We start from the raw sequence: 9,369 nt of genomic DNA on the forward strand, positions 1-9,369 counted from the left end.
AATTATTTTATTATTATTGTCAGTACTTCACACTTCAGTCCAGTTGGTGGCGGTAAATGCACCAAAAGTTGGTTTGCCATCCGCTACAAAGCATCATTAGAAGAAGAAGGAACTATTTAATCGGTCAGGGGACGAGTTGGACGTCCATGTTAGTGGATAAAGGACTGTAAACAGGATCTTCACTGAGACTTTCAGCGATTGTGTTGTTTTCTAGTGTAAAGGGTCCGGCGTGAACTGTTCAAAATGTCAGGACCAAATGCATTAAATGCCAAGCAGCCGCCGATTCAGTCGACGGCAGGAGCCGTGCCGATCCGCAATGAAAAAGGTATTTGTTTGAGAAACACTTAGCTTTGACTGTTAGCATTTATTGACATCATTCGTGCGAGTGGGCAATATTATACAGTAAAAAAAAAAAAAAACATGAAATTCCTAAAACAAATCACCTGTAGTTAAACTGATACATGTACATGTGTAGTTTTCACACAGTTGCTGTAGAAACATTTAACTGCAGGACAAATAACTATAATTATGTAACAATTATAGTTTTTCAACAGTAAAACAGTATGACTTAAAGACTTGGTAACTTTGCAATAATAAACCACCACAGTGGTTATTAAATGATGAAAAATGGTAAAATGACAACAGTGCTCGGGGATAGCCTATATTCATTTGAGCAAGAGGAGAGCATAATTATTCAGTCACAGTTTTAGAAAATGTAGCAACTGCTTTCTATAGTAAAACAGCTTATGACCCTATCAATGTTTTGTTTTTATTTAACTTCAGGTGAAATTTCTATGGAGAAAGTGAAGGTGAAGCGATATGTGTCGGGTAAGCGTCCAGACTATGCCCCGATGGAGTCCTCAGATGAAGAAGAGGAGGATTTCCAGTTTGTTAAGAAGGGCAAAGAGGCTGAACCGGAGATGGAAATTGAAGAGGAGGAGAAATCTGATCCTCGTCTTCGACGTCTCATGAATCGAGTGACCGAAGATGCTGAAGAAAGGTAAAGCCTATCAATTTGTGCAATACAATTTTTACAAATCGATTACTGTTGTACAAGGGATCTGGTGGTGTTGATGTGAAATGCACTGTTGTGTCTTTCACAGGCTTGCGAGACACAGGCAGATAGCAGAGCCAGAGCTGATTGCTCAAAGCAGTGAGGACTCGGATGAAGGAACGTGGCACCCTGAGCGAGAGGAGAGCAGCGAAGATGAAGAGGAGGAGGAAGTCGACGATGAAGTGGGTCACTTGAACAAAACATTTAGGAAAAGAAAAGACTTGTGTATGTATTAAATGAGTTCACTAATAAGTGGTGTTATGTCTTCTGTATAGGAAATTGAGAGGAGGAGAGCAATGATGCGTCAACGTGCACAAGAGAGGAAGAACGAGGAAATGGAGGTCATGGAGGTGGAGGAGGAGGGGAAGTCTGGTGCTGAATCTGAATCAGAGTCAGAGTATGAGGAATATACAGACAGCGAGGATGAAGCTGAGCCTCGGTTAAAACCCGTGTTTATCCGCAAGTGAGTTTCTTAAACATAAATGAACCTTATAGCGACAGTTCATCCAAAAATGAATTTTGTTCATCTGTTCCAATTCTGTATGATTTTTTTCTTTTGCTAAACACAAAAGAAGATATTCTGAATAATGATGATGGTGGGCAAAGCAGTTGCTGGTAGCTACTGACTTCCATCGTATTTTATTCTATACTATGGAAGTCAATCATTGGCTACCAGCAACTGTGTGGTACTAAATATTAAAATGAGAACTGAAACTTAAAAAAATAAATAATACTAAAATAACACTGCAATTTATATGGTTTCTCATCAATATGTCTTCCCAGGAAGGACAGAGTGACAGTTGCAGAACGAGAAGCAGAGGAGCAGAAACAGAAAGAGCTGGAAATCGAGGCCAAAAAACAGGTTGAAGAGAGGCGGCGATACACATTGAAGATCGTAGAGGAGGAGGCCAAGAAAGAGTTTGAGGAGAACAAACGCACTCTGGCTGCTCTTGATGCTCTGGACACCGATGGAGAAAATGAGGAGGAGGAGTATGAGGCCTGGAAAGTGAGGGAACTGAAGCGTATTAAGAGGGACAGAGAAGACCGAGAAGCGTGAGTGTTCATTATTTTTGCAGAAACCGTTTTGTTTCACAATAGTAACACAAATGATAACCCCACATGGCTTTTACTTAAATTACAGAATAGAGAAAGAGAAAGCAGATATCGAGAGGTTTCGCACTCTTACCGAGGAAGAGCGTAGAGCAGAACTGCGGACAAATGGAAAAGTCGTCACCAACAAAGCAACAAAGGGCAAATACAAGTTTCTGCAGAAGTACTATCACAGAGGAGCTTTCTTCATGGTGAGTAATGAGCAGATCATCATAACCTGATCACAATCTGTTCTTGATATAAAATGTAAGTTTTATCTTTTCTGCAGGATGAAGAGCAAGATGTCTTCAGGAGAGACTTCAGTGCTCCAACTCTTGAGGACCATTTCAACAAAACAATCTTACCTAAAGTCATGCAGGTCAGTGCCATCTATTTGAATTCATCATATTGGTCTCGACATCGATGCCGTTTTCTAGCCGAGATGTAGGGGTGGGCAATAAGACCGAAATCTTATCACGATATGAGTCATTTTATTTCACGGTAACAATATGTATCAAGATAGTTATTTTTTGCTTTAAATAAGGTCTTTGTGATATCAAAAATTGATAGTGTAGAAATGTAGTCATTTTTGGCTCCAGTGTCAATGTCCCAAAAAACTAATACTAGCCCAAATTTAAAAAAGTAGAAATAAATAAAAAAATAAGAAACTAATTACAAGCAAAAAAATAAATAAATATGAAATGCTACACGCATTGCATAAAGTTCGTAAATGTATGAAAACTGCGTATTTTTCACAGTGTAAAGATATTTCTTTTTAGTTATAAAAAGGATTTATTCAAGAGCCGTGAGAGATTTTGTCTTTTGTTGTTTGATTAGTATGAATGACAGACAGCAGGAATATTAGACTGCTGTCACTTTAAGAGCTGCCTGGGTCCAATATACTGTTAAACAAGTGTTTTCTTTCTCAGCTGTTTGCTTTCACTTGCAAAGATGGCTAATTTGTGTATTTAATCGTTCAAGGCCTATAAAGTGGCAAAAATATTCAATACTGCTGCGCTCTGAGTACTGTCTTCATGTGCGCACGCCTCTGAGACCGAGCTGTATAGTTTAATTCTTCAAATCAGTTTGTCTTTGGTGTTGGGTTTGTTTTTCAAAGCTTACAATGTTAAACACTCACATTTTGAGACTAAAATCAGATTTGATTGATCAAAGTTGCAAGGAAAAAGTCTTAGCCACAGATCCTTGCTTCTGTTTTATGATGTACATCTGCATGTAACGGATTATCGAAAAAGAATAATGTAGGAGGGGTGCATGGTTCGATATATAGGTTGTTGATTAGATGGAAGCATAATTTTCATTGCATGCTTTTTTTTTCATGGCCATTAAATAAGAACTTGTTTTACAAAATAGTGGCAAATGTGTAAATATTTTGGAGAAACAAAATCTTAATTCATGGCCATGATTGAGAGGAAAGTGGAGTTGGTAACGACTGTTCTAGCAAATTTACTCCTTCACCTTAGGGGTACATAAATGTAGTAGTCTAGCATCCATGTTTAACACTAATGACTAATTATTCAATGTGCTTTGTAGGTCAAAAACTTTGGACGTTCCGGACGTACAAAATACACACATCTGGTGGATCAGGACACCACTTCATTTGATTCTGCCTGGGCTCAGGAGAGTGCTCAGAACAGCAAGTTCTTCAAACAGAAGGCAGGGGGCGTGAGAGACGTGTTCGATCGGCCAACAGTGCACAAGAGGAAGACATAATCTTATGGTATAAGAGCAAATTCAGCTCAAACAAGGACACTTTTAAACTTTTCCCTCCATCACCTTTGTTTTACTAGTGTTAAAGAAACCTCTTAAAGACATAATCTTTATTGCATTTGAATTGTATACATCTACACATCTTTCTAATGGGGAAAAAAGACACTTCCTGTTTTGTGGTAATAAGTTACTATGATACGGATCGCATTGGTTTGTCTGGAATGCATTATTAAAAAGAGGGGCAGAGTTCCTAATAAATGCAAAAAGATAAGTTGTACTGGTAAAGACTGTTTTAAAAAAAAAAGGTCCAATGTGGTGCAAAGCAGTCAAATCCACTCAGTTGGTCAGTGCAATCAATGCCTCCACCACATTGCCCATGTGTTCTCTCAGACTGCGCTCCGCCACTGCTCGTGAAATCTCCATCTCTCCCATCTGTCAGGAAGACATCAGCATAATCATTGAGTTCCATGTCAAAATATAAACCTTTATGAATCATCCATAAAAATACACTTTTGTATACTTACAATGAGCTCCACATCTTCCTTCTTTATTGTTACTTTGGCAAGTTCTTTTTCTCTGCGGAAGTGATAGATCAGTATTGTCGTGATGATCATTTATTAACCACAGACATAACTGATGATTGTAATCAGACATCAATTTCTTACCTTTCCTGTTTTGCCTTTTGTTCTCTGGATCTTCTGTCTCCAATCACGGACATGGCCTTCAAAGACAAGTCAAAAACATCAACATGAATCACATTTTACAATGATATACACATTCAAATAACAGCATTCATAGATAAATGTACTCTGAAATGACAGCGTTCACTGGCAAATGTTATCGGGGTTCAGCATCTCCTATAAAGGTTAGGTGGCGAGATAAGTGAACACTGAGAGCTTAAACAATCTCATTCTATCTTCAGTGCTCACTTACAGGGTTCGTACAGAAATTGCAAAATGAAATTCCAGGACTTTCAAGCACAATTTTTTGGGTTTTCAAGGACTAAAATCATAGACCTCACTTATCAAACATCACATTTATTCATTTAGCTGACGCTTTTATCCAAAGCGACTTACAATTGCTATATGTGTCAGAGGTCGCACGCCTCTGGAGCAACTAAGGGTTAAGTGTCTTAACCCTTAGTTGGTGTCTCACAGTGGTGTCTCACCGTGGATTCGAACCCAGGTCTCTCACACCAAAGGCATGTGTCTTATCCACTGCGCCATCACCACCCCATTACATTACTGTTGTTATCTTTCAAATTATAATACATAACCTAATAAAACAATTGTACAAATTAAGTGCAGCTCAAGCAAAGCATGCAGTGATTATGGCCACTTTAACATTTAAAACTATACTATGGCAAAGTACACTTTTATTTTATTTTATGAATACATGATTGACCTGAAGAATAAAAGCTATATCATACACTTGGAAAAATATGAGCTATATCATGCTTGTAGACGCTAGGGGTGTGACAATAAACTTAGCTCATAAAATAAGACAAAATACAGAGACTTGGTGCACTAGAATGAGAGAATATTTTAATACTATTTTTAAGAAATTTTCAATTGCAAAACATGTCTTTTAATCACAAAATAATGCAGTTGTATTTTTAAATGCTTTAACTGATCTAGGACCATAACTAACAATTATTTTGGTAATCAAGAAATCTACTGATTATTTTGACAACGGAGTAATCTGATCATTTTTAGTAATAAAAATAAACCTAAGTGAAAAACAGGCTTTAATATGACTATATATACAGGTGCTGGTCATAAAATTAGAATATCATGAAAAAGTTGATTTATTTCAGTAATACCATTCAAAAAGTGAAACTTGTATATTAGATTAATTCATTACACACAGACTGATATATTTCAAATGTTTATTTCCTTTAATTTTGATGATTATAACTGACAACTAATTAAAGTCCCAAATGCAGTATCTCAGAAAATTAGAATATTGTGAAAATGTTCAATATTGAAGACCCCTGGTGCCACACTCTAATCAGCTAATTAACTCAAAACACCTGCAAAAGCCTTTAAATGGTCTCTCAGGCTACGTCCACACGAAGCCAGATTTCTCCCTATCCGATCTTTTTTTTTTTGCCTCAAATTCCATAAACACGGAGTCGTCTCAGGAAATATCTGCGTCCACACGGAATCACTGAAAACGATGTAGTACACATGCCAGACCAATATGTGGCGCTGTAATTCTGCCACAGAGATACACAAAAAAAAAGAGAAGACTTGGACCATGTGCGTAAACCTTGTGCGCTGAATACAAACTAACACACAAAGCAGAAGATTTTGCTTTAATAAAACTAATGAGCTCAGTAGGTTCTGCAGCACGAACACAGGCACGTAGTCTGACATTGTTGTTGTTGTTGTCGCTGTTATGTGACGTAGCGGTGTCTGATTAGGGGCGAGACGTGGGCTGATGACGTCATCGTTTCAGAAAATATACGGATTCGCCTGGACGAAACGCCTATATGGTAAAAAATGTATGCGTATACAGAGAAAAGCGTCTTCGTGTGAACGGGGCCTCAGTCTAGTTCTGTAGGCTACACAATCATGGGGAAGACTGCTGACTTGACAGTTGTCCAAAAGACGACCATTGACACCTTGCACAAGGAGGGCAAGACACAAAAGGTCATTGCTAAAGAGGCTGGCTGTTCACAGACCTCTGTGTCCAAGCACATTAATAGAGAGGCGAAGGGAAGGACAAGATGTGGTAGAAAAAAAGTGTACAAGCAATAAGGATAACCGCACCCTGGAGAGGATTGTGAAACAAAACCCATTCAAAAATGTGGGGGAGATTCACAAAGAGTGGACTGCAGCTGGAGTCAGTGCTTCAAGAACCACCACGCACAGACGTATGCAAGACATGGGTTTCAGCTGTCGCATTCCTTGTGCCAAGCCACTCTTGAACAAGAGACCGCGTCAGAAGCATCTTGACTGGACTGCTGCTGAGTGGTCCAAAGTTATGTTCTCTGATGAAAGTAAATTTTGCATTTCCTTTGGAAATCAAGGTCCCAGAGTCTGGAGGAAGAGAGGAGAGGCACATAATCCACGTTGCTTGAGGTCCAGTGTAAAGTTTCCACAGTCATTGATGGTTTGGGGTGCCATGTCATCTGCTGGTGTTGGTCCACTGTGTTTTCTGAGGTCCAAGGTCAATGCAGCCGTCTACCAGGAAGTTTTAGAGCACTTCATGCTTCCTGCTGCTGACCAACTTTATGGAGATGCAGATTTCATTTTCCAACAAGACTTGGCACCTGCACACACTGCCAAAGCTACCAGTACCTGGTTTAAGGACCATGGTCTCCCTGTTCTTGATTGGCCAGCAAACTCGCCAGACCTTAACCCCATAGAAAACCTATGGGGTATTGTGAAGAGGAAGATGCAATACGCCAGACCCAACAATTCAGAAGCGCTGAAGGCCACTATCAGAGCAACATGGGCTCTCATAACACCTGAGCAGTGCCACAGACTGATCGACTCCATGCCACGCCGCATTGCTGCAGTAATCCAGGCCAAAGGAGCCCCAACTAAATATTGAGTGCTGTACATGCTCATACTTTTCATGCTCATACTTTTCAGTTGGCCAACATTTCTAAAAATCATTTTTTTTGCATTGGTCTTAATTGATATTCTAATTTTCTGAGATACTGAATTTGGGACTTTCATTAGTTGTCAGTTATAATCATCAAAATTAAAGGAAATAAACATTTGAAATATATCAGTCTGTGTGTAATGAATGAATCTAATATACAAGTTTCACTTTTTGAATGGTATTACTGAAATAAATCAACTTTTTCATGATATTCTAATTTTATGACCAGCACCTGTAAACTAACGATGAGGCAATCATAATTGGTTCAAATAAAGTATCAAATCCAAGTAATTACATGGTTTTATTGAACAAAACTGTTAAAATGCATAAGGTATTGTAATATGCCTAATTGCCAATATTATAATATGAATATACCAATTTAAGTACATTATGTATTATAACAAATTGCAGCAGAGGGCGCCAATGTTTCATTTTCAAGCGTCATTCAATGACGTTTAAATCAATTTAACAATCAAACTCAGAGAGACTTTTATTTTGAAATCGCGATGTACAACAAATCGCATGTTTAGAAATATATTGTTGTATTCTCCTGTGTTGGCATAGGTTTGTAAATGATTTACATTACAAATCTACACAGATAACACACACTGTTTTCCCAGATGAACGTTAAGCAACCCAAACTCCAGCATATATAGCTATGCAGAGGAAGAGTTTGTGGACTGAGCTGCTGAGATGGAGACGCTTGTAAAGGATAACAGTGCAACACAAAGCGCGTTAGACTTTATATGAAACCCAAACGAACAGCAATATAATGCAAGCTCAAATATCGCGAGATCTCAATAATTAACACACGCAACATTGTTAATTTTGCCTAAAAATAGTCTTTTTATCTAAAACTAATATGAACACTAATTTCATGTATACTGCCTTTAAAATTTCAAGTACCTTTTCATAAATATGGCTGTTTTCAAGGGTTTTCCGGGACTTAAATTTCTCAAAAAGTCAAAATCAAGCACCTTGTACGAACCCTGCACTTAGCTAACCAGCTGGTCAGTCCACTGCTTAAACATTATGATGGCGCTTTAATATTGTGGTTCTAGAGGACGCCTCACAGTTACTTGAGTGTTAACATAAATCTACAGTCCGCTCCTGCCGCACATGTTACTCAGCGTTAGCCAGACTAGCTTCTGATACCTATATTATCTCACCGTTTCCAAATTCGAGCTGGATATTTCTTTTTCCTCCGCATAGTCGGTAACCCTTTCCAAATCAGCAGCTCCACTATCATGTTTTCGGGGTTTTTCTGTTGGTTTCCCCGTGCAGTTCTCCTCTGCCTCCAGGTCCAGATCCACATCTCCCTCAGCCGCCATGTTCGCTTCGTCAAGCCGCCGGAACACAAAACACTGTTGGAAACACCCGGACTGAGATTCACGTAACACACCATAAGAGGTCACGTGTTAAAAATCAAATCAAATAATACACATATACAATTTACTTTTAAGCTGTAAAATATTTAGATACAAAACATGCACAACACAATATGATGCATCATCCAATGTGAATACTTCCTAATTTAGATGTTATAGCACAAAATGCAAAATATTAAAAGAGGGATAAGATGACTTTAAATCATTCTTATTAATATTTACTTTTTTTTAAGTGGCATTAATGTAAAATACTAAATCAACTATTCTATTTAAATTTTTACTTTGATAATTGACCAACTGAATAACTATGGAATGCCAAAGCTATGGAGGACCAAACCTGCAAAAACAATAAATAAATAAATACGCAAATAAATAAATAAATACATAAATAAATCCACAAAATAATACATAAATAGATAAATAAATGTGCAAATAAATTCATAAATAAATATATAAATCCACATATCCCTGTATAAATAAATATATAAATAATTA

At 37.9% G+C, this 9,369-nt stretch overlaps 2 protein-coding genes across 2 annotated transcripts; one reads left to right on the plus strand and one right to left on the minus strand.

Annotated features, from left to right (window-relative positions):
- The first annotated feature begins 95 nt into the window (after positions 1-95).
- Positions 96-4,395, plus strand: LOC306868775 (microfibrillar-associated protein 1-like). Its single transcript, XM_079415137.1, has 8 exons — positions 96-325; positions 784-1,000; positions 1,104-1,236; positions 1,330-1,517; positions 1,838-2,107; positions 2,196-2,355; positions 2,433-2,522; positions 3,695-4,395. The coding sequence occupies exons 1-8, from the start codon at positions 244-246 to the stop codon at positions 3,872-3,874; spliced, it is 1,320 nt and encodes a 439-aa protein (XP_079271263.1). The 5' UTR covers positions 96-243; the 3' UTR covers positions 3,875-4,395.
- Positions 4,164-8,838, minus strand: LOC306868779 (huntingtin-interacting protein K). The gene is made up of 4 exons (XM_079415150.1): positions 8,656-8,838; positions 4,537-4,592; positions 4,396-4,447; positions 4,164-4,303 (listed from the first exon to the last, which is right to left on the minus strand). The coding sequence occupies exons 1-4, from the start codon at positions 8,815-8,817 to the stop codon at positions 4,208-4,210; spliced, it is 366 nt and encodes a 121-aa protein (XP_079271276.1). The 5' UTR covers positions 8,818-8,838; the 3' UTR covers positions 4,164-4,207.
- Positions 8,839-9,369: the final 531 nt, after the last annotated feature.

Source organism: Barbus barbus, assembly GCF_936440315.1.
Source record: "Barbus barbus genome assembly, chromosome: 1".
Lineage (NCBI taxonomy): Eukaryota > Metazoa > Chordata > Actinopteri > Cypriniformes > Cyprinidae > Barbus > Barbus barbus.